Source organism: Ptychodera flava, chromosome 22 (assembly GCF_041260155.1).
Source record: "Ptychodera flava strain L36383 chromosome 22, AS_Pfla_20210202, whole genome shotgun sequence".
Classification (NCBI taxonomy): domain Eukaryota; kingdom Metazoa; phylum Hemichordata; class Enteropneusta; family Ptychoderidae; genus Ptychodera; species Ptychodera flava.
In genome coordinates this window covers 3,460,277-3,485,543 of record NC_091949.1, presented here as the reverse complement: position 1 = coordinate 3,485,543, position 25,267 = coordinate 3,460,277, and the positions used below count along the sequence as shown (strand labels likewise).

The 25,267-nt window shown below is 36.1% G+C and overlaps 1 protein-coding gene across 2 annotated transcripts in view; it reads right to left on the bottom strand.

Moving 5' to 3' along the window:
- Positions 1-845: 845 nt before the first annotated feature.
- Positions 846-25,267, bottom strand: part of LOC139122469 (gelsolin-related protein of 125 kDa-like) — a 48,602-nt gene continuing 24,180 nt past the window's right edge. For both annotated transcript variants that reach the window (XM_070687866.1, XM_070687865.1), the window contains exons 2-8: positions 17,581-17,700; positions 14,250-14,325; positions 11,061-11,957; positions 9,920-10,073; positions 9,240-9,361; positions 6,017-6,114; positions 846-5,316 (exon numbers count right to left, since the gene is read on the bottom strand). In XM_070687866.1, coding sequence (XP_070543967.1) covers positions 5,256-5,316; positions 6,017-6,114; positions 9,240-9,361; positions 9,920-10,073; positions 11,061-11,957; positions 14,250-14,325; positions 17,581-17,678 — 1,506 coding nt within the window. In that variant the 5' untranslated portion in view covers positions 17,679-17,700 and the 3' untranslated portion in view covers positions 846-5,255. The remainder of the gene's footprint in view (positions 5,317-6,016; positions 6,115-9,239; positions 9,362-9,919; positions 10,074-11,060; positions 11,958-14,249; positions 14,326-17,580; positions 17,701-25,267) is intronic.

Sequence of the window (25,267 nt, the reverse complement as noted above, 5' to 3'; positions counted from 1 at the left end):
CAACAAGTCTATCAATCAAGTTTAACATGATGTACAAATAATTTGACCTTTCATGGTATCGGTAGATGTCAAACCTGATGAGAAGGAAATAAACAGTTGCTAACCAACACATAAGCACATACAAGGAGAATTCTCCTTGTCTGTGACATAAGCAACCAGACACACAAATGATAAAAATATTTGTGATTAGTTCTTTTTTGTAGTACATGTTAGGTACCAATCCAATGATATCAGAACAGCAGCTTTTTTTGTTTTCATCTAACAACCAACTACGAAGATTCATGAATAACTAACAAACACAGCATCTAATTCACAGAACATTTTAACCAGCAAAACTGTATCTGCTACTTATTCCATGATCATTTTCCCTTCTCTCTGTATTCTTAGCAAGAGCCTGAATTACAGGTAATATATATTTCATAAAATTAAAATGTTATACATCATATCCAGGCATTTCTTACTGTGTTAAGTAGGGAACCATCGACACTAAGTAGCTTCATATCACTGATATTTGTTTTGCAGGTTTCTGTTAGTTGCATTGATTTATATAACATCCATATTGTCATGTTATAACTATTTTCAGTCAAGACTTTAAGTTTCCCTTCTACAAGTGTCAAGAAGTGCTGGATGATGGAGTTTTTGACAAACTTCATAAAATGTTCAATACTTTGAAAGTTCATGTCATTTGCATACTGCTACAGTATTTTCTGCAATCATTGTCACGAAGATGCAATTAGGGTGCTTTCTTTCACATTCAGAATTCAACACCTAGAGCTGCCTTGGCTTCTAGCCTGGTCACTTGCATTTCAGTACTCCATTCATCAATTAAATACTTGATACTAGTATACGTATGAAGATGAGAAACAGAGAGAATTTAATCAAACTCAAAGTGAACAGGCAGCAAACACAAAATAAATTTCATACTATAACAATCATTGTTTTGCATAATGTACACATCTATTCTGATTTGCAGACTTTGGTCTGGTGAAACAAAGGTTAAAGGTTAAGAGCTCTAACAAAATGGCTGTCATCATGGATTGTTTGTCTATCTCAAAGGGCAGTTTTTTCACAGCATTCTTTCATGTTTAAAGTTCATGTTACAAAGTAATTTTAGTAGAATGTCATGTTTTTAAGCAATAAAATAAACAGTGATTGAATTTTTCATAAAAGCACAATCATGTAAGATTCTTAAAAAGAGATGTCAGTTTCCTTATAATCATAGCATTTTCAAACACAAATAAACAGTTTGCTTAAGAGCCTTGCAGATATAAAGTTTATCTTCCAACACACGTAGAGTAACATAGAGTTTATACCAAGAGTTTGAAAGTATGGTTAAATGAGAAATCCCCATGTGATAAATGGTCAAAATAACATGTATTTCACAATTCCATCAAAACAAAAAAGTATACAGTTATATTACCAAACTCATCAAACAAAATCCTGCCATCACATCTTGTTAAGACTTCTGACATTTGGCAATGGAATTGCATTTACTTTACAAGTATTACACAACAATGATAGCGTATACTGTGATAAACACAGCTCTGCTGAGATACACTGTGATAAACACAACTCTGCTGAGAGTTTTGAAGCTGAAAATATCAATATTCAATAAAATTGACCTTTGGTGACAATAGACACCTTTACATAGATTTTGAATGACAAAAATGCCACAGAAAAGCAAATAATCATATGGATTGTTAGGAGACTTGTCTTGACATGGCTTTTCAAATTATGTCACATTCACTGTTGTGCTGAATGAATTACTCCTTGACTGTTTACTTGACACTAAATAAATGACATACTTTACAAGACAATATATCATTTACTACATGCATGGCAAAATACAAAGAGAATACTCCAGAAAGCTGTGCATAATAATTCAATGGTCCAGTCTGAGAGGGGTGTATCTCCAATGCTTTCACACAGGTGATACGCCCCTCTTGCACTGGGCCATCAATATAATAATCAGGATTTGTGATTAGCAGATACAGAAGCCCTAGATAGAGTAACTGTTGTAAAATGTTTGTCACTATTGGTGTGAAAATCTTTAAAACTGGTCACAACAGATGAAATGCACAAGTACTGTAAAATATCTGATTCCATTGAACAATCCAACCTTTCATTGTTAAAAGTGCTGCCATACATCAGATACATGGCTGAATGTAACACAAATATATTTACAATGAATGATGCATGATAAAATCTGATGTGAGGTACCTATGAACAAAACGTGTACACATGGTGGGAGCAAATGAAAAAATACCATTTAACATCAATTTTTTTACAAATTTCATTATTTTATTTAAAAGAAATAAGCAACTCTTGATTAAGGTTCAGTCTTGCCACAGAGCCAAATAAATGAGGTCTTGCAGCTGTTTTTCCAGAAGCTTTATAAAAGTACAGTTTTTGACAAAAATAATAAAAATTTCTCAAACAATATAAAATTCCACTGGTCAGCGAAAATGTTTAAATCAACATTGAGATTATTTACGATTGCTGACATAGCTAAATACTACAAAAACCACAATTCATTTTGCATATTGTGCACCTGATCATGTTCATTTTAAAGGTCTCCACTTATAAGACAAACAATTTATATCTCTCTGCACAGCAAATTTTAGTTCATGACTTATAAATAGACAATATGGATGTATGCTTATCTTACCTCCTGCAGTAAAAATAAAACTAAAATCCACTCAAGAATCATATCAAAAGATGAACTGAATAAAAGTATATATGACTGTCCTCCATCTTTGAGCCCATCATAATTTGGCTGAAATACACAAATGATTGTTTAACAATAAAAACAAGATAGACAGGTGGTCCCAGAAATTGATCTAGATTGTCAATGATGCACACAATGGTACTGCAACATTGCATAATGTAGAAATATTTGGTTTTGGCAATTAATGTCCCACATCCATATATCTATTTATGCATTATTAGCATATAAATGAGCATATATCCTGTCAGGCATAGGTCAACCAAGCCTGACCTCACCATGCATTTACAAATCTACTTTTTAGTTCACTGATGCTTGAATTTATTTTATTCTTCAAACGATAGCCTGAAAATTCATTCACAGTATGATAATTGTGACCTACAATGTTCAGGTTCAAAAAAACACTTCAGGCACCACTTCTATCCACAGTATGCATTTTTCTAACCCTGATTGCCAAAATATGACCTGCTGATATTTTCTTAATTGTCAAGTACCATCATGAGATAACATTTTAACCTTAGACCAAATAAAAAATGTGTGTTTCCAATAACCTAATCTACCCTATTTTACATCTCCCATCATAAATGTTTTAAAAAAATCGCTGTTACAGACTGTATTTTTTATGAGACGCACCCAACTAAAAATGGAAAATTCAAAAGTTTTCAATTGATCTATCCTATTTCCTTATCAGAAATGTCTATAAACTTTGTCTTTTGGCTTCATCACAGACAGCTGGCTTCATCACAGACAGCTGGCACATTCGTTGAAATCCACATGATTTTTTATAATTGTCATTGAGTTCTTGATTAATGGTTTGATTGTTGGATATCATAATCTCAATTTCTAAATTTCAAAAAGTTGGCAAACAGTCAGACTAAACATGCAAGATATTAAATGAAAATGACCTTGTAATTATCAAGCAATGAATTAATGTCAACATTATTGTAAACTTTCCAATTTATAATCTTCTGAACTGCCATAAAATTCAGCTGATACATTTGAATCACTCATTGAACTGCATGTATTTTAAGAGCTGAAAAGTAAATTAGTGTGTATGTGTAAAAGAACTAAAGGAATGGGTTGAACTTTGATAAACACACATAAAAGAAGCTGATGACGTCAACCCAAAACTAAACTTGGACCAAAGAATGCATGACAAATTGTGCATTTGTGCTGATTTTATGTAAGTGTTTGCATCGGCACAACTTACGATGGTTCTTTTTAAAGAATTCTGACAAATATTACAGAACTTGAATCAATGGGTACATATCTAGCAGTTAAAAATATTATCACACACTCAAAGTAAAATATAATTTCATTTGTATGGACTGACATCGCTCATGTCATTGGGTTCTGTTGACTAAATGTTGGTCCCCAAATACTAACTATTTCAGATCAAAATTACAGCTGTATTTGGTTTACAAGATGGAGTGGTTATTGCAATGTTAATGTTGACGCTGAAGGATTCAACCTGGTTCAGAGTTGATTCATAATGCATGCTGTTGCATACATTTTACCATGAAACACTGTAACAAAAGTAACATATCTAAGCACTTTGATATGGACTTTTTAAAAACCAAGAAAAGTCTTCAAAAGGACACTGGGCAAAAGTTGTAAAGTTTTATGAGAATGTCATTAATTTTAGTCTTGCAACATCATAATAGGAATAACATGTAACTGTGCATCTTTCTGTTGGTCTGTTTGTACTTATAAACTCTTGTCTTGTGTAAGATTAATATCTAACAACAAAGAGATGGGACCCACAATAAAAATCTGCCTCAATGCAGTTCACCTTACATTTACACTACATCACAATTTTTTCCTCGGTAAACATGGGGACTGAACATTGGTGGATGTATAACAAATGAAGTGAGCATTTTCAAGAAATTATGAATATTAAAATAGGAGTCAAAGATAATCAACAGATATGAATGGTGGCAGCCACATATGGTTACACTTACACAAAATTCCAGATTTTGTCATAATTTGCCATGGCCAAACATGTAATTGCAATATTGGTATTTCACTGTGCTATTAACGTTGAGGTTCATTGTTTGTTGATGATAAATCAGTACACCAGGTGTTGTGCTGTTAACATTCATTGGTCCCTAGACTAATACATCAAGAGAAACTCCTCTGGTCTGTGACAATCATGACTACAGAAAAAAGTCTTACCACTTTGTAATCTCTAAATATGGGAAAGAAAGTTTCAAAATAGATACTTTATTTTCACTTTGCATATTTGAATTTCTTTGCTTGGTAAATGTATGTGTGAAGATTGAGTACTTCCAATTTATTTTCAAAGGTTAAAATTAGAGCAGGCCAAATCTCCTATTCTGACATGTCTTGATATCACCATGATTGAAGTTGTTGATTTGTAGCAGATTTGCCCTGATATCACCATGATTGAAGTTGTTGATTTGTAGCAGATTTGCCCTGATATCACCATGATCCAAGTTGTTGATTTGTAGCACATTTGCCTTGATATCACCATGATCCAAGTTATTGACTTACAGCAGATCTGCTGAGTTTACACTGCAGTGGAAATCTCTTCCATCCTCTTTCTCAGCAGCAGACGATAACTTTCATATCTATTTCAGGAAAATAAACAGAAAAATAAAGTTTGTTCAAAATACCATATTTTGCTTTCATAGAGCAAAATTCTTTTTCAATTGTCAAAGACTTCAACTTAATTTACAGCATTGTTTACTTTGGTATATTCTATTTGTGTTTAAGTGACTGTGACTGGACCTAATGATGCAACACTGAAGTACAAAGGTTGAAACCATGATGTTGAAAAGTTTAGACACTTTGGCATTGCCATGACACGGATATAATCAAATTATGAGGAAGCCAAAACATTATCAGTTGGAATCATTCAATGATGTTACCATAAATACATTCTGACTATTACATACAACTTCCCTTTAGTCTTGATGTCAGTCAGATAGCTGATGCTTCTCAAAGACTCATTTAATTTTCCTCCAAACTTTGAACTCAAACACATTTCTAAAATTACAAATATCTATCCAAATTCAGATCAATGGTTTCATTAGGAATAATGCTTTATGATACCCTAAATGCAGCTTCTCTTTCTCGGGATCAAAATTAATCTTATCAATTGATGATTATCAAATGGACGCAGCTGTACCACAAATAATAGTAACTGTACAATTTGGACAGAGAATTATTGTTTGAGAATTTCCTAAAGCTTCTATAATGTTGAATCATACACAGAGTACTTTGGCACAATAAATGTCTTGGAAAATAATGTCACTGCAGGTTTCTTACTTTTGTTTCAGTGTCTTGACTTTCTTTTCTTCTTCTTGTTTCAACCTTTCAAGAATTTCCAGCAGCACTGGATGATCTACATGTAGATACTGTGCAACCTATGAACAAAGCAAATATTCCATGAAATCAACATCCCTCCATCACTGTCTGGAAACACGGCTTGTTTCATTGGGACAGGGATTGAAACGGATAAATGTCAATTAACACTTTAATCAACACTGTACATGTTATTAATTAGACTCTCCACAGTCGCTGTGCCTTGTTTTGTGCGCGGCTACGCTGTGCAGCTGTGAGAACGCACTGCCAGACACAACGACTGTCGGTTCTTGCAAGTATATGAATATTCATAAGGGTAGTGACGTCAAAAGAAACACCTATCTAACGGGGCGGAGAGAATATATACCAGTAGCTGGTAGACCTATATACGCGGTATGTTTTTATTTTTCATTTTTTATTTTATTTGGCTATGGTACTTGTCATTTTTTGTTTTGATGAACGGATGTGTGGAGTTCTATAAAGTACCCGGATCAGGCAGAAATCCGACTGGTCGCTTACAAGAACGGCCAGACCCTAGGATTCGCGTCGCGTCTCTGAAGGGCGCGCGCGTGTTCCAACTGACTGACACTGGGAAGAACGCGAATCGCAGGGTCTCTGCCAGACTAGTTATTAATGTACAAGTCATTTTTACTATTTAATCCTAACATTTTCATGTTTTCCATGCTGTTGGTGTACAAAATCACAAAACTGGAGGCCGTGTTACCTTTCAACAGACTTATAACTTTGAATTTTTCAAGTTTTGTGTATATTATGTATTATTATCTAACATAAAAGTATAAGGAGAGACAAACCCCACAATCCCCATGTACAAAGGATGTGAAATCAAAGTATAAGGAGAGATAAACCCCACAATCACCATGTACAAAGGATGTGAAATCAAAGTATTAGGAGAGACAAACCCCACAATCACCATGTACAAAGGATGTGAAATCAAAGTATAAGGAGAGATAAACCCCACAATCACCATGTACAAAGGATGTGAAATCAAAGTATAAGGAGAGACAAACCCCACAATCACCATGTACAAAGGATGTGAAATCAAAGTATAAGGAGAGACAAACCCCACAATCACCATGTACAAAGGATGTAAAATCAAAGTATAAGGAGAGACAAACCCCACAATCACCATGTACAAAGGATGTGAAATCAAAGTATAAGGAGAGATAAACCCCACAATCACCATGTACAAAGGATGTGAAATCAAAGTATAAGGAGAGACAAACCCCACAATCACCATGTACAAAGGATGTGAAATCAAATGAGACGTGGGAGATTTCTTCATTTTGAAGATGATAATTTTGGCTCAGCACATCAAAGAATATTTCATTTGCAATTTTAAATTATGAAGCATCAATTGATTCAAGTTAAGTAAGTTGTTAATTTGTAAATGGTGAAAAAGAGGGATGACAAATTCTGAGACCATTCCATATCAAACCCTGTCCATGGAGTAGGGGAAATCATGGAGGTGGCTACTGGTAGCACACAGTAGGGGAAATCATGGAGGTGGCTACTGGTAGCACACAGTAGAAATCACAGCTGAGCGGACATCAAAGTGGATGATGTACTTTTCCGCTGTTTGCCTTGCTAGCCATTTGATTCACACCTGAAGGACTTGTGAATGACTTTTTCCCGTCTGTCAGAACAAGATTAGAATATCAGCTGGATTGGGAATAGTTCAGTCTTTCCAAGCAACATAAAGATGCTAATAAGCAAAGTTGAGTCTTGTTGGATTATTTCCATGACTTGTTGGATTATTTCCATGACTTGTTGGATTATTTCCATGACTTGTTGGATTATTTCCATGACTTGTTGGATTATTTCCATGACTTGTTGGTCATTTCATTCATTGTAAACATAGCCTCACGTACCATCATAAAATGGAAAATGCTTAAACTCTGACCAACGTTCACTGTTGTGGTACAATCTGGAGCAATATACTTGCTTGACACATGTTTGAAAAGCTCATAAATTGTGCTTCAATTTACACAAAGGACAATTTTGGGCAGGGAATAAGAAGCCAAAGAAAATCCTCATTGAAGTTATTTGGCAAACTGTGACTGAAGTAGTAATAACTGAACAATTTCTCAGTATATTGCAACACACATTGTGTTGTTGTGGTGTGCTTGACCTATGCTACAAATATATGTCTCTGTGCATGTCTAGTAGTATTGTTTTCATGAAAGAAAGATGACTCAGTAACTGGCTTAAAGTAACTGGCTTAAACTTCACTTAGTCTACAGTTATTTGGCCATGCTGCCAAGGAAATGTCAGAAAAACACATAGCAACAAAGGGAATCCATACAACGCACACAAAGGAATCCATACAAGGCACACAAAGGAATTACAATGGGTAATTAAGAAAATTTACTCAGTTGTGACTCATTCTGTTTGTTACTACCATGAAGTAATTCACACCTTAAACAATGGGCATTTCTGAACGACGGTACTGTGATATAATTGATGGTCTACTATACTCCATTTGTTTTTTCTATTTCACATCAGTTTGCAATGACCTCCAGCAACAGTACTACAGACATCATCACAGCTCACTACGTTCATTTTAAAAATTTACTTGAAATTGTTGATGGTTTACTTCAAATTTGACAATTATTGGTGAATTCACACTTGTCCAAGACTTGCAGCCACCATCAAAACAACACACAGCAGGGCTCAGATATACTGTGTATCTGCTTTTAAAAGTACTTTGTATGTTCTTGATTTGGTATCTTTATTCTTATCTACGTGTAAATTTCCAAATAATATAAAATCTCTGTATTATAGGTCTGCTTTGAAGAATTATCCCCGCTGGCTGTCAGTCTCAGCCAAGTTTGAAGTCTCTGATAATTGTTGCAATTTCGAGTGAACTTTCAGTAATTAAAAAAAAATTGAAAACTGCCAAGCCATTTAAAAAGTGAGATGTGAAAATTGTTGTAACAAGATTTTGATTATTGCAAGCTCACAGAAACTGATACCAAAACATCAACTTTTTAATAAAAAGTTACATTCTTTCCCAATGATGTATCAAATCCCAGAGAGTCTACCACTGCAAGTGTCAAGGTATATTCAGTAATGGTGAGTATGTGATGTAAATATTTTCTCTGCTGATGTTTGTAAAAAATAGGACTGATGAAAATCACAGAATTCCAAGACATTTATTGCATTTTACCTCATGGGTGATATCCTTGGCTGCAGCTCTCTCCATAATGAAAATCTTGGCATAGTCCTCACTGGGTCCCATGTTAATTCTTTCTAGCAAAGGGAAATCTGACTCTTTGAGGTGTAGTGTTTCTGAAAATGAAACCAATTGAGAATATCTCCTACAAGTTAGATGTACCCATACATGTGTGGAATAGAGTTAAAAGGGATGCAGTGTTCAGTAATGGAGTGTAGAGGGATAAACTGAACAGGAATTCAATGTACATGTAGAGGGATCCAGTGTAAGGGTATAAAATTGTACAGTAAAATCTTGACCCGCCCTTTCCTTTGAATCTCCAACCAATCATGGTAACGCTATGCTGCTAATACAGCTGTGAAGGCTGTCAGTTTGAGTCTGGTGACTGGGCTTAGACATGAGGCAACTTGTCTTGCCTGTATTAGTCAGGCTATCCTTTGGATTCAAACATCTTCTGAAACCACTGTATCAATAATACCGGTATGTTGTACATTAATAGGTATATGTACATGTATGTACAAATGCCATGAGGCTGAATTGCTTTGTGAGCTCCTGTCAATGGTTCTTGTGTATCAGGAACTAAGCCTTTATGATGTAGGGTCATCATAGCTAGCTACTGTGTTTGTAGAAAATTATGATTGTAAAATGTGTTGTGATTATACTGGATCACTTACCACCATTATCTTTGACTTTATACAGCATGAATTCCCCTGGTCTGTTCTCAATGGCAAATTTGAATATTAGTAGTTGGATCACCTGGGCTGATGTCATCAAGCTGTCCACTCTCACACTACTAAATGTACCATTTTGGGGGGTAAACTTTGCAGTCTGTGAATGAAAGTAAATCACTTTTACAGGAAATGCAACACTACAGCTGTTTGTGAGGAGACACTGCACACATAATAACTCAGTTAATAATAATAGTATACATTTTTGTTTAAATTACTCTTTTTCTTAAAATCACAGATTGATTCATTACATCAATACTGTACAGTCATATTCCAACAATCTATTATTGCTTACTGTATATAGGAACACCTTTCACATTTATATCATCACAGCTACAAGTTAAAAAAATAATTTTTCTGACATGACTGTCGAATACAGAAATTTCTATATAACCTTCCAGCTACACTGGCAAAACTGTGGTATTGAGTTGTTCTGGTTCGCATGTCACCGTGCACGAAATCTGCTGAGCACAAAATACCACAAACTGATCTGACATTCGAATCTGAACTTGAACTTTGACATATACATCTGAATTTTATTGACATTAAATATTTACGTAATACCATGATGATATGACCAGGCCTTGACCCAAGATATCATGATGGTATTTTGTATCAATTTTGACCAAGAATTCATCATTAACCTCTGCACATTTCTTATGGTGCATATTTAATTGAAAATAATGAATATATTTGATATGGGTCGTTGAGTTGCCATAGTCTTACCACCATCTCAATGCATTCTAATGATTTGAATAAATTGTCGTCACCCCCACCCCACCCCAATCTAGGGATATTTTTGCAGGTTAGACTATTAGACTAGACTGTGGATTTTTGGTATAGAATGTAGAGTACACACTCAATTGTGCATCTGGAAATCATGACTGGGAGACATGGCTATGTTTGGCTAAAATTTTGAGATATGCACAGATGTGTCTGTCTTAATGCACTGAGTAGCATGCTCTATTTTATTGTAAAATGTTCAGAGACCTGATCATTGGAAAGCAGAAAGATATCAACAGTAGAATGTTCATTTATTTTTACACCCTAATATTCACAGAAGTTCATAACACAAAACATTTCTTACCTCCTGATTGTAGTAATGTCCACTAAAAGATGTTTTTCTGCTCCTTCGAAGACTTTTGGATTTGGGAAGACGTCTAGCAGAGCCTTGTTCAGTCATTGATGGTCTGTTTTTTACAACCATACTTTTAGAACGTGGTATATTTGTATCAGGACTGTGCCATGTGGGAACTTCAGTGACTCTGTTAAGAAGATCTGATCCAGGAAACCCTTCCATGAAACTTCTCCTGAATGGTACATCCCGCACTGTTTCCTCCAAATTTCCACTATCAGCAAACACAACACCACTCGGCATAAATCTTGTACTTTCACTGCTTGATGAGTTAACTATTCTTTGTACATGGGTAGACTTTGACGAAAAAGTACTTTTCTTACTTTGAAACTGTTTTTGATGGCCTGATGGAGTTGCTAGCACCTGATTCTCTTCAACAACATCTTTTTTACTTTGTACTTCCTGCGTTTCTTTCTTTACAGCCCCTTTTTCCTTGTCAATTTCTTCACTCTCTCGCTTGTAATTTTTTTCTGACTGAAGTCTTTGCTGTTCTTTTCTTAAGTCTTTCTCTGTCTTGACATCTACAATTCCTTTGCCGGCTTCTTTGTTTGTAACTTTCTCTTGTTTCACTTTTGTAATATCTTTGCCATCATCACTGACTTCAGTTTCTCTCAATTCCTCCTCCAAGTTTTCCTCTGCATTGATTTCAATTTGAGAATCCTTTGCCTGTTGTCTGTTTCTCTTTGATGCTTCACCCATTTTTTCCATCAGTTTTTTCTCCAATCCATTCTCAAATGCAATGTTAACAGTTCGTCTTTTCCATGGCACCTGCTCCTTTCTCAAGCTGATTGGTTTACGAACTCCCCAGTATATTCGCAACACACCTTCAACTACTGTTAAAGGTTTATCCTGCATAAAGCAAAAGAATAGTTGAGTAAACAAATTTTGTCTTGAACAACAAAATCTTGACTATAATACCTCCAAATTAATCTCACATGAACAAAAACTACCTTTTTTTATCTCACATACTTTTCTTAAAAATAGGGTAGAGTTGCTGTTGATCATGAAGTGATTACAGTATCTTTTGGAATATTGATTTTCTTAAATATGAGTTGTATATCTTTAGTACAACAAGCCTTGTTGTGCATCATTTCAGCTACATTCTTTATAATAATCAATATAAACATGGTGTTATTCCTAGATATGAATCATTGGGATCAAAATGGAATGCTGGGTAAATTATGCTAATGTATTCCTGGTTTTTGTGAGATTACCAGCAATGCTTAAATACTGGAAATCTCAATAATGTTGATACATCTTTTTTCCAATCTTGTGCGCCATACCAACAGACCAAAAATATAGTCAGATGTTTTAAAAAACTTGTACAATACTCAGTAGTCTACTGTCTATGTATTCACACAAGTTCAGATACAATGATTTTCAACCAAATTTGCACACAACACATATATAATCATTTCTCACACAGAACATAATTATTACTATCTGGTATTGGTTGATTGCTTTAACCATCTTACGTAACAATTTAATGTATGAAGAAGAAAATCAAACAAAGAAATGATATAATCTATGGAATCAGTATCCACATAGAAACTATGTACTGAAATATCTGATGAAATCTAAATGACATTACATCTGTGCAAAGGCAGCACATGTATCAAAGTTAGCCCCACTGAGTTGTCACAATTTGAATATTGGAATGAAGACCATATGTCATAATGTCTATAAGATATTGTCTGACACAGTCCACTTTGATTGGGCGTCAATATTGTTGATGTCAGTGTCATTTGTTCTGTAGGGTTTTATGGTGCCATTGCATTATTTAAATGCAAATGTGAGGAAGTGTCTATTTTAGCTCTGACCTATCTTACATGTCAGTTGGCTATTTCAGTTCCACTCTGCTACTATTGAATGGCAAGATCAGTTTCATAACATTCAACTTCCTAGCCATAATGGACATAAACTGTAAATTCCATTGTCAACACTGTAAATGAAATCATGAGGTAAGCAGCCATTGCAAAAAACAGTTCTAATTTTCAGGTATTCCGGAAACAAGAGAACCAAACAACACTGACTGATTCAAACACTGACTGAACAACTGAGAATTCAAAACATGACATTAACAGATGAAACAATGTGTATATTGGTTGACTGACAGAATATTTCATTTCATAGATTTACTGGTATTAGTTACAGCTTTATTCAGGTGACCTGGATATTTTACCAAAATATTCTTACACAAAAATCCAGGGAATGACTAAGAACAAATCTGATACACATTGCACAAACTGGTACCCTTCTGATTATGTAACACTTCTTGCAGCATTGCCTTCAGAATGATCAGGACCTCAAACCCATTTTCTAGACTCTGACTGTGTAGACTGACCTCTACATGTATACCAAGAATTCAAATGCTGGGTTGACAAATTTGAGTACCAAAGCAGCTATGACATCAGCCACACTCTATCCAACAAACATCAGTGATACATGTAGATACAGGCATAGTATAGAAATGACCAATACATGCCTAGAACCATATCTAACATACATATAAGTCTCTCTTCAAAACTTTCAGTGCAGTGGTGAGCATTGACTTGCATGTAAATGACACTTGTTTTGATACATGGTATTTATCAGTACTGCGGTGCTCGGCCTTGTCTTTCCATTTGTTAAGCTAAGATATTCTGTGTTTTTGATAAATTTATAATAACCCTAATCCTAAATCTTTATGAAAACCTTTATGGTTAAATTTGATGTCTTTCCCAGAGAGAACATCCCCAGATTAAACTGATTTCATGTATGGGACTACTAAGGATGTCTTGTCCTGCTATGTATTTCACAAAGTCTTTTTTATCGTATACATGTAGCGTACACGGAAGTAGTAAAGCAACTCTACTCTAGAGAGAAAACTTTAAATTTTCCAGTTTGCATATTGTCCAAGTACAAGTTACAACTACACCCTAATTGCCCCAGTATTCCATTTGTGCTTTACTCTTGTTCTTTACTCTCAGTTATTCTCAACTTATGCTGGCCTTTCTGTGAATCACAAGTACCTGCATTTAGATGACACACCAATTCAATCTAAAAAGCCAGCTGACACATCAGTGCCTGGTAATAATTTTGGAAATTACTGTACTTAATTGTCTTAAAAAGGTTCTGATTTCAAAATTTTATGGCACACACCTCCTTTACAACAAGTTCTCCAGCTTTTCCTTCATAGTGAAAGTTGTACTCTCGTAACTTCGATTTCAAATCAATCCTGAAAATATACAAGAAAACATTTTTCAACACTGATGTAATCGTTCTCCAGAATGGACAGATACTTCTCTGAGTAACTCAAATACAAAATGATTAGCTTTGTTTGTGTATGAATGTGTTATCATCCATTATACATGTATAAGCATTCAAAGGGAGGGGTTGTCCCGTCTGAGGGTGTGTGACTCTCTTGATGATAAACATTGCCTCCTTCCAGAAATTAGTGATGAATATCGTGCAAATGTGAAGTAAATTCAGCATTTGATGCATATTCATAGTTCACCAGTTTTGTAGCTTTCCAATCACTGCACATCTTTGCCATATAAACTTTGGTTGCATCCCTTTGATTATATGAAACTGCTTCGGCTGCGGTCTCCAGTTTTGGAACAGTGTATATGCCATTTGAAAATGTTGATATGTACAAGGGGTGTTGAGATGTGTCGTGCGTTGCAATAGACCCATTGTATGGGTCCCATACATGCAGTTGCAGGAGGAATGACCCCTCCCTTCAAATAATTACAAAAAAGTCATTGTGAATGACATATTTTAGATTTGTAAGGTGATGCCATGAAATCACAGTACCAGTATGTATCAGTACATAATGTGCAAAAACTTGACTTACATATACCCGGGTACACATAGCATTTACAATTAAATTGTGAATTCGATGATTGATGATGCAAAAACGAACTTCTACACGGGCATGATTGAGGACAGTACCTCTGATTCGGGACGTCTGTTTCGCGCCGTATCGAATTTATTAGGGTCGGACACTCGTGTTGATCCCTTATCGGATACAACCCCGTCTGAGAAGGTTGAGGCTTTTGCCAAATTCTTCTCAATAAAATCAAGAAAATTCAGCTTGGATTCCGGCTATTGACACTGACGTTATCACTGCCTCCGAGAGCTATGGCTTTGATCTGGACATTAAATGGGGCGACTTGAACCTGCTACGGCTGATGAGGTGCGTCGCATTGTGATGAACTGCCCAAACAAGTCGAGTTTTATGGATCCATTGCAAACTAAATTGGTCAAAGCCTGTATTTCTTCACTGCTCCCTGTTTTCTCAAAATAATCAATCTTTCGTTGTCGACAGGAAAATTTCCTGATCGTCTGAAACTGGCAATGGTCACTCCAATTCTGAAGAAAGCATCATTGGATCAGGGTGTTTTAAACAATTATCGACCGGTGTCAAATTTATCATTTATATCAAAGATTACAGAGAAAGTCGTTGCGGCCCGATTACAGAGCCATCTCAATGTCAATAATTTACATGTACCTCGTCAATCTGCGTACAGAAAATATCATAGTACTAAGACCGCTCTACTCCGCTTACATAATGATATCGCTTGTGCTATTGGTCAACAGAAAGTTGTTTTGCTTGTCATGCTTGATTTATCGCAGCCTTCGATACTGTTAGTCATGATCTTTTGTTTCACAAACTTCGTTCAATTGGCATTACTGGAAATGTGCTATCATGGTTTTCTTCCTATCTCTCGAACCGTGATCAATGTGTAATTCTCAATGGTGCTGTGTCTGCCACCAAAAAATTGGAATGTGGGGTCCCCCAGGGAAGTGTACTCGGTCCCATTTTATTACATTATACACATCATCATTAGCTGAATTGCTCACTGATCGCGGTGTTTCAAATCAATTGTATGCGGATGATACGGGGATTTACATCTCGTTTGAGGTTGATGACTCTGCACCCGCCATTGCTCAGATTGCTGATTGTATCAGGGGTGTGCAGTATTGGATGTTGAGTCACCGTTTGAAGATGAATGACAGTAAGACGGAGGTCATCTGCTTTGGAACGAGGCATTCCCTCTCTCGTCTCGGGCCTGTGGATGTTGCAATAGGCGGCTCCCTCGTGAATTCGGCGCCAGTTGTCAAAAATCTTGGTGTTCTTCTCGATAGCCAATTGACGATGGAGCGGCATGTGACATCCACATGCAGGAGTGCATACTTCCATTTACGGAATATAGCTCGCATCTGTAAATTTCTCCCACGTTTGTCACTTGAAAGGCTCATTCATGCTTTCATTTTTTCTAAGTTGGACTATTGCAATGTATTGTTTCTTGGGCTTCCCTTATGTTTACTACGGAAATTACAGCTAGTTCAAAATAGCGCGGCTCGCCTATTGTCTGGCTGCCGCAAGTATGATCACATATCTCCTGTTTTAAGATCACTTCATTGGCTCCCAATCGAGCGTAGAATTGAATTCAAAGTCTTATTACTGGTTTTTAAGGCACTTCATGGTCTTGCGCCTATCTATATCATTGACCTTTAACACCAAGAGTAATACGCGCCGTCTACGTTCTTCAGATTCGGGCTTGCTCGAGGTTCCGTTTACGAGGTCTTCATTCATATACAAACGGGCCTTCAGCCATGTCGCTCCGCGTTTATGGAACGATTTACCGGCTGATATTAGAATGTGCAATACCATCGATTGTTTTAAGAAACGTCTAAAAACGCATCTTTCCGCAAAGCTTTTAATTAATTGTCTTTTTATGATTTTATACATTTTCCTGTGTCTGCATGTTTTTTAGTGTCAAAGGTTTGTTTATTTTTTACATTGTGAACCGTTTAGAGCATTTTATGGATTTACGGTATAGAAAAATAAAATTATTTATTATTTATTAAAGTAAGGCTTCACAAATATAGTAGAAAAATATTGGAATACATACATGTAATAATATTAGATGTTAAACAGGAGTTTAAAATATACTTGCACCAAATATGTACACAATTACTTTTGTTATGATCTCACCAGCAATCCAATTCTGACATCAAGCAGTAGATTGTACCATGGAAAATATATGTAGTAAAGTCTTACATTGTTGTTACATTGTATTCTAGGTCTCGAAATACACAGTAGCCTTGCATCCACAGACTAACAATGCTTGATGCCAGGCTATCACATGACGTGATGGTTGCCTGATAGGGCTATGTGAGTGGTTGGCTAATTGAGATACATGTATGTTACAGAAATGATCAGGTGAGACGTCAGCCTTTACCGGAACTACATATAGCTCCATTAATTTTCAGATTGACTGATTGAGGAAGCACAAATCAAGCAAAATCCACAGAACCCGCTTGGGCTACCAAGGGAAAAAGTATTTCGATACTTGGATGTATTTTGTAATACAATTTGATCATTATCTGTTTTATACCTAACATACTGGTATAAAGAAGACATGCTGTTGCTCCACAAACATTAAACAGATACAATAAGAAAAGTTTTGTCCCTTCTACCTACCTGGTTGATGTTTCAGAATACTGTTTTAGAAGCTCCATCTTCCTTTTGCTGATCTCATCCTTATTGGAAGGATCACCACCATTGACCCTTGCAGCCATTGTTTGGTGATAGTTTAAATGTCTATAAAAAACAAATTTCATGTTTCATTGATAAACTGGCATTCATACTGCAGTCTTATCATTTGTATTGCTTTGATAAATTTTAAGTTTCAATAACTTATATATTGTACCAGTATAATGAATACAGTCATCCTTGTACAAATGTTCAAGGCACGACAGTACAACTATTGTTTATAACAGGATAGTTCAAATTCTGGATTGAATGGCGCGAATATAAAGAACAATGTTTAATATTCGGCAAATGTTGCTAGACAAGCGACCTTGCAGCCGATATAGCTCTGCTGTGTTATGTAGAGAATAACTATTTTTGACATTTGTGTTGATGAAGAAGGTGGAAATCTCTGATAGCTCATTTCAGTGGCCATAAAAAAGTGGCTAAAATAGCTGCAAAAATACACAATTGAAGATTTCATAATAATTTGAACATATTACATTAAGAACATCCCTAAGAACATGTCAAACAAAGATATCTGACAAGTAGTTTTTTGAGAATCAAATTTTCTGACAAAATTTGGCATAAAGTGCCCCAAAAAATACAAAATTGCAGATTTCATCATAATTTCAATATATCATATTAAAATAATCCCTTGGAACCTGTATACCAAAAAACAAAGCTATCAGACATGCAGTTTTGGAGAAAGACATTTTTTGACCAAAAATGGCAAAAATTGCCCCAAAAATACAAAATTGCAGATTTCACCATAATTTCAATATAAATCACATTTAGTTCATCTGTAGGAACCTGCATACCAATTTTCAAAGCTATCAGACGAACAATTTTGGAGAAACACATTTTTTGACCCAAAATGGCAAAAATTGCCCCAAAAATACAAAATTGCAGATTTCATCATAATTTCATATATATATATATATATATATATATATATATATATATATATATATATATATATATATATATATATATATATATATATATATATATATATATATATATATATATATCAATTAGTTCATCTGTAGAAACCTGTATATCAATTTCAAAGCTATCAGACCAGTATGTTCAGGAGAAACACATTTTTTGACAAAATGATAAAAATTGCCCTAGAAATACAAAATGGTAGATTTCTTCAGAATTTGAATATATCACATTTTGTTCATCTCCTATAAAGCTGTATACCAAATATCAAAGCTGTCAGAGATGCAGTATTGATGAAACAGATTTTTTGACCAAAAATGACAAAAATTTGCCTTAAAAATACAAATTTGCATATTTCTGCACAATTTGAACAAATCTGAAATAGATCATCCCTAGGGACCTACGTGCAAAATATGAAAGCTATCTGACCTGTAGTTTTTAAGAATAATTTAATAGATTTTTTGACCAAAAATGACAAAAATTGCCTTAAAAATACATATATATAAATTTCACCATGATTTGAACAAATCTAACAGATTAAGTCACCCTAAGTAAATCGCATATCAAATTTTAAAGTAATCAGACGTAGTTTCAGAGAAGTTTTTTATCCAAAACAGCAAAAAGTGCCCAAAAAATACAAATATGCAAATTGCACCCAAGTGAATTGCATATAAAATTTCAAAGCCATCGGACTTGCGGTTTCAGAGGAGAAGGCAATTGTTGACGGACGACGGATGGACGACGATGGAAAATCACCCTACATGCATCGCTGACAGTGGAGCAAACAAACTTCATGTAATTAGGGGCCCAAGCCGACCGGCTGGGACCCTATTGTTATTGCTCAAGTTCTACTACTTCCTCTTCTTCCTCTTTTTCTTCTTCTTCTTCTGCCGATTCTTTGTCGACCTAGATCTCTTAAACGGCTGAATGAAAACTTCTCAAATTTGCAGAGCTAGTAGGTGTTAATTAGTACTCGTGCACCCGACCCTTGAAATTTTGATTGGTCACGTGACCTGGCGACCATATTGGATTTTCCAAAAACCTAAAGATGGCTTCTCCAGAAGACCTAGGGGTCTAGTCGATTTGAATGTTTTTGTATAGCCAGCATGACCTAAGGTCTTCATAATTTGCACATAAAATCGCATGCGGTCACGTGACCTTGGCCGCCCTATTGAATTTTCTAAAATACTCATTTAATCTTTAAAAATCTTCTTCTCCAGAACCAAAACACCGATTAAGCTCAAATTTTACTCATGTCATCCTTTGAACGATCTCTTTCAAGTTTGCAAAATCATTTTGATCGGTCCCGTGGTTTGGTCGCCATATTTGATTTTGTGAAATCACAATTTAATCTCTAAAAATCTTCTTCTCCAGAACAAATTCACCGATTCAACTAAAATTCCACATATATCATCTTAAGTGTGATCTCTTTCAAGTTTGCAAAAGGCGTTTGGATCGGTCACGTGGTTTGGCCGCCATATTGGATTTTGCAAAAATCGTAATTTAATCTTTAAAAATCTTCTTCTCTAGAACCAAAACACCGCATTAAGCTCAAATTTTACTCAAGTCATCCTTAGGGTGATCTCTTTCAAGTTTGCAAAAAAACATTTCGATCGGTCACGTGGTTTGGCCGCCATATTGGATTTTGTGAAATCGTAATGCAATTTTTTAAAATCTTCTCCTCCAGAACAAATACACCAATTGAACTAAAATTTCACATTTATTTTCCTTAGTGGTAGTCCTTTTAAGTTTCAGAAAAACATTTTGATCAGTCACGTAATTTGGCCGCCATATTGGATTTTATGTACATCGCAGTTTAATCCTTAGCAATCTTCTTCTCCAGAACCAATGTACAGATTGAACTAAAATTTTACACTCATTATCCCTAGTGGCAGTTCTTTTACATTTTCGAAAGGCATTTGGATCGGTCATGTGCTTTGGCCGCTATATTGGATTTTGTGAAAAATTGCAATTTCATCTTTAAAACTATTCTTTCCAGAACCAACGCACCGATCCAACTGAAATTACTTCTGTCACCCTTAGTGTGAGCACTTTCAAGTTTGTGAAAGGCGTTGGGGTCGGTCAAGTGGTTTGTTTGCCATATTGGATATAGCGACAATCGCAATTTCATCATTAAAACTCTTCTTCTCAAAAACCAACACACAGATTCACCTGAAATTTTACTCATATCTTTCTTAGTGCGAGCACTTTCAAGTTTGCGAAAGGCATTTGGATCGGTTAAGTCGCCACAATGTGCATAAGGCTGCAGTGTAAAACCTCGTGAGTCAGAAGATCGATCAGTGATGTATGTTATATTGTACACTTGAAAGTCAAAGACGGCACAACAGACTGCAATGCCCGCTGTCAAATTCAGCTAGCAGTCACACGAACCCTAATATCGGCGCCTTGTTTAAGGCAACTTTGGCGACTAGCTTTTGTACGCCGGGTGACTTTGTCGAGTATACTGCCACGGAAGTACTTAGAGGAGTGTGCCACTAGCTTTAAGGGGTGGCCGACTGCTGCTGTTGACTGAATAAGAGACAAGGTCCTGCCAGGGCACAATTACTGGGTCTACGCACAGCTGATATGTGAGTGTCAAGGATCATAAATGAAGCTATTTGGGTAATTTTATATGTAGGTGTCTCAATACACGCTCACTTGTTCATACTAATAAAAAAGAAAGATACATGACATTGCAAGGTGTGGTGATTTGTTTATGTTTCTCTATCTGACATGCATGGAGTGGCCCTGGTGTGTTGTGTAACTGAGAGCATGTAGCTGATTAAAAATGTAAACAAGACCACATCAAGCCCAGCTGTAAATGTCATAAAAATCGCTGATACACATCTATTAAAACAACACCTTGTTTAATGAAGTTCTGCAGCTTGATCTAACTTCACTGTAATTGCTGTGTGCCATTGCACGCCCGGTCTGTGACCGCCGAAATGTACCCTTTATTTATCAGCGATTCGGGGACTCTAATATCGATACTAGACAATAGTAGAATGACTTGCCCTATGCATCGGTACGCCAGATCTGTGAAATCGTCGATATATTTACTGCATGTTTATCGGGAATTTGGGGACTCTAATATAAATAGCACACAATACTAGAATGACTTGCCCTGTGCCTCGGCACACAAGGTCAGTGAAATTGCCGATATTTACCAGATATTTATCAGCGATTTGGGGACTCCAATATTGATACTAGACGATACTAGATTCCGTCAAATCCCGGGTAAACATCCGATATATATCGAAGAATACACCACCTTGCAGTTCTGGTCAAACCCGACTTCCAAGGACTGACTGTAAATTCGATACTGAACGATACTGGATTCTGTCAAATCGAGGGTAAATATCCGATATCGGAGATTTCACTACCTTACAGTTTTGGTCAAACCCGACTTTCAATGACTGACTCTAGCTTCGACACTAGACTATATACTTTCTGTTAAATCGCGGGTAAATATCCGGTATATATCGGAGATTTCACCACATTACAGGTTTTGCCAAACCCGACTTCAAAGGACTGACTCTAGCTTCTATAATAGACGATACTAGATTTTCTCAAATTGCGGGTAAATGTCCGATATATATGGAAGAATACACCACCTTACATGCAGTTCTGGTCGAACCCGACTTCCAAGGACTGACTCTAGCTTCGTTACTAGACGATACTAGATTTTCTCAAATCGCCAGTAAATGTTCGATATATATCGGAGATTTCACCACCTTACACTTCTTGTCAAACCCGACTTCCAAGGACTGACTCTAGCTTCGATACTTAACGATACCAGATTCTGTCATAACGCAGGTAAATATCCGATATGTATATCGGACATTTCACCACCTTACACTTCTTGTCGAAACCCGACTTCCCAGGACTGACTCTAGCTTCGATACTAGACGATACCAGATTCTGTCAAATCGAGGGTAAATATCATATATATATATATATATATATATATATATATATATATATATATATATATATATTATATATATATATATATATCGGACATTTCATCACCTTACCTTACAAACCCGACTGCGAAGGACCGACTGTAACTTCGATACCAGGCGATACTAGATTCTGTCAAATCGAGGGTGAATATCCGATATAGATTGGAGATTTCACCATCTTATAGATCTAGTCAAGCCAATCTAACTTCGGTATTGTATAGTCTAATAGCCGTAAATATCAGATATCATATCAAAGTGCAATGTCGCGGTGTCCTCGGGATTCCGGGATATTATATAGCACTCACCCCGCCTATCGCGTTCACCACACTCAGGTGTCTCACATCGCCTTCACCCCACTAAAATATTCACAAATCACAGTCTACGATGCGGCTAGCAGGCGGCCGCAATTACCAACTACAAATAGTTTATTGATTGTTGTCAGTTGGGAAGGAAACTAGGTTTAAAATGGCTGCTGTTACTCACAGCCTGTCGGTAAAATTGCTATTCAAAGCTGGACGCCATAGTTCTAGGTCTAAATAGGTGTGACCATTTCAGTTGATAGTGTAGCTGTTCAGAAGAATTGTTTGCACAACTTATTACAGTGGGAACACTCAGTAAACATGTACTTCCTTAATTTGTGAAGTTTATTAGTGCAAAAGTAGCCCTGCGTTCAGGTGTGTTTGTTCCCGGCAACGGTCTGTGGTTAACTTGGGTCTCTGCAACGGCGAGATTCACAATGGCGATCTCCATGGGTAAATTTAAACGGCCAAAGCATACGGCTTTTTTAACAAGGTAGAGCGAGTAAGGCACTCCTGAACGGCGAAAATGTTGATGGTGTATAGCTGCCAATAAGCAAATATCCTTACTGATGTTAGAAACTTGTGTGAATTGGCTTCCTTGAAGATGAATTCGCAAGATTTTTCAGCTATTGTGACGTTATATCGGAAACAGATTTTCAGAGAAGGCGCCGCTCGTCGTCCGCCGAGTACAGTCGACGTACTTCCGCATTCATATTGTGCAAATCCGCAAGTCTTGTCGCGATATTTGAGCATTTAACTTGATCGTCAGTGAAACAAAAAGATGTTTCTCCATATCAAAACATTATGTGTTTTATATTTTAGGGTTCTGTTTAAGTAATAGACATGAACATTTGGATTTATGATCCACGATTTCTGCGAGCCGTGGCATGATTCAACCTGGCCGTGGATACGCACTGACTTTTTTGGTGATGACCCTGACCCAAGTGTCATCGATACGCTGTGCGCTGTCCGAGCATCGCTTGCTAAATTCATGGAGCTACCAAAGCTCCATGCTAAATTCAAGCGTAAAGCAAATGTATCGAAAGTCTAACATGCACAAATTTGTCAAGTCTTTGAGTATTTTACTTTTGAACTGCTATGAAAATGGATATCTACGTATAATTCGTTTGAAAAACTGGTATGCTGAAACAGGTTTCGTGCCGTTATAGGCCTAGTGCGATATGTACACTACAGCAGTGATAGCGATTGCAGGTTTTTTACAAAGGCTGCGTTCACAAAAAAAGGGGGGGGGGGGGGGCTGGAGGTATTCTTTCAGGAGGGGGAAATCGAAAATTTTTGGGGTAGTAGAGGGGGACTTGAAAATTTTGCTCTACCTGCAGGGGGCACTTGAAAATTTATTGGTTCCCTTTTATGTTTTACATTTTCCGATTCCAAGTTTTTTTGTAGGTAATCTAATGAAGTGAATACCATTTTTATGTCATTCAAATGTTGTTATGTTAGTAATAATTTAACAGAATCTAGAACCATTTTGTCACATTCCATGACTTATATCTCGAAAAAATCTAAACATGTGTGATTGTCGTAAAAAATCTAACTTGAGCCTAGTAACAGGGCAGAAGCTGCAACCGTTGATGATTTTTGCAATCTATCTAATATATCAACTACAGTTTCCTGCTGTCTCCCTACAGCATGCTCAAACACACAATGTTCAGTTTGTCGACAAAACCTGTATATATAAATATGTATTTAGGTGATAGTTTGATTAGAGTCCAGACTGACAGTCAGTTGTCAGCACTGATACGTGGTACACATACACAGGCTGTGCTAGCAAGCTGAATACTGGACAGTTCAACATGCTGTAGAGAGTAGAACAAGAACGCAGTTGTATGATAAACTGAACAAAAATAGTGTCAAAATTATCAAAGTTAATACAACTTCTTCCTATGGGCAACTGTCACTATCAGATACCGCCCTGCTACTGTAGTATATACGTGAGCAGTGACAGAGATAGCTCTGACTCCGATATACATTGTAGTTGAAGAAGAGTTTGTGTCTCATGACAGTAAAACATTACCTAAACAAGATCAGGCCGAAAGCAACACAAGGAAGAACACATGAAAATTTTAGCATTCTAGCATATGAGAATAATCAAATATTAAAGAAAAAAAGAGGGGTCACCGTGCTTGATTTTCTAAATTTTCACAGTTTTGTCAAAACATTATACAAAAGTAAAACTTTAAACAGTAAAGATGAAATGAAAAAATATATGACTAATTATTTTATTTTTTAACCAAATTTGCAATTATTATGCCAAAAATTTCAGCGATTAATACATTAATTTGATGGAATATTTTAACCTTCCCGTATTGTAAATTTTGAGTAGTATCTAAATCATATATGTCTTGTACTTTTGAAACAAATTTTTGGTAGGTCAACCGTGCTCAGTTTAAGACGCCATATTTGATT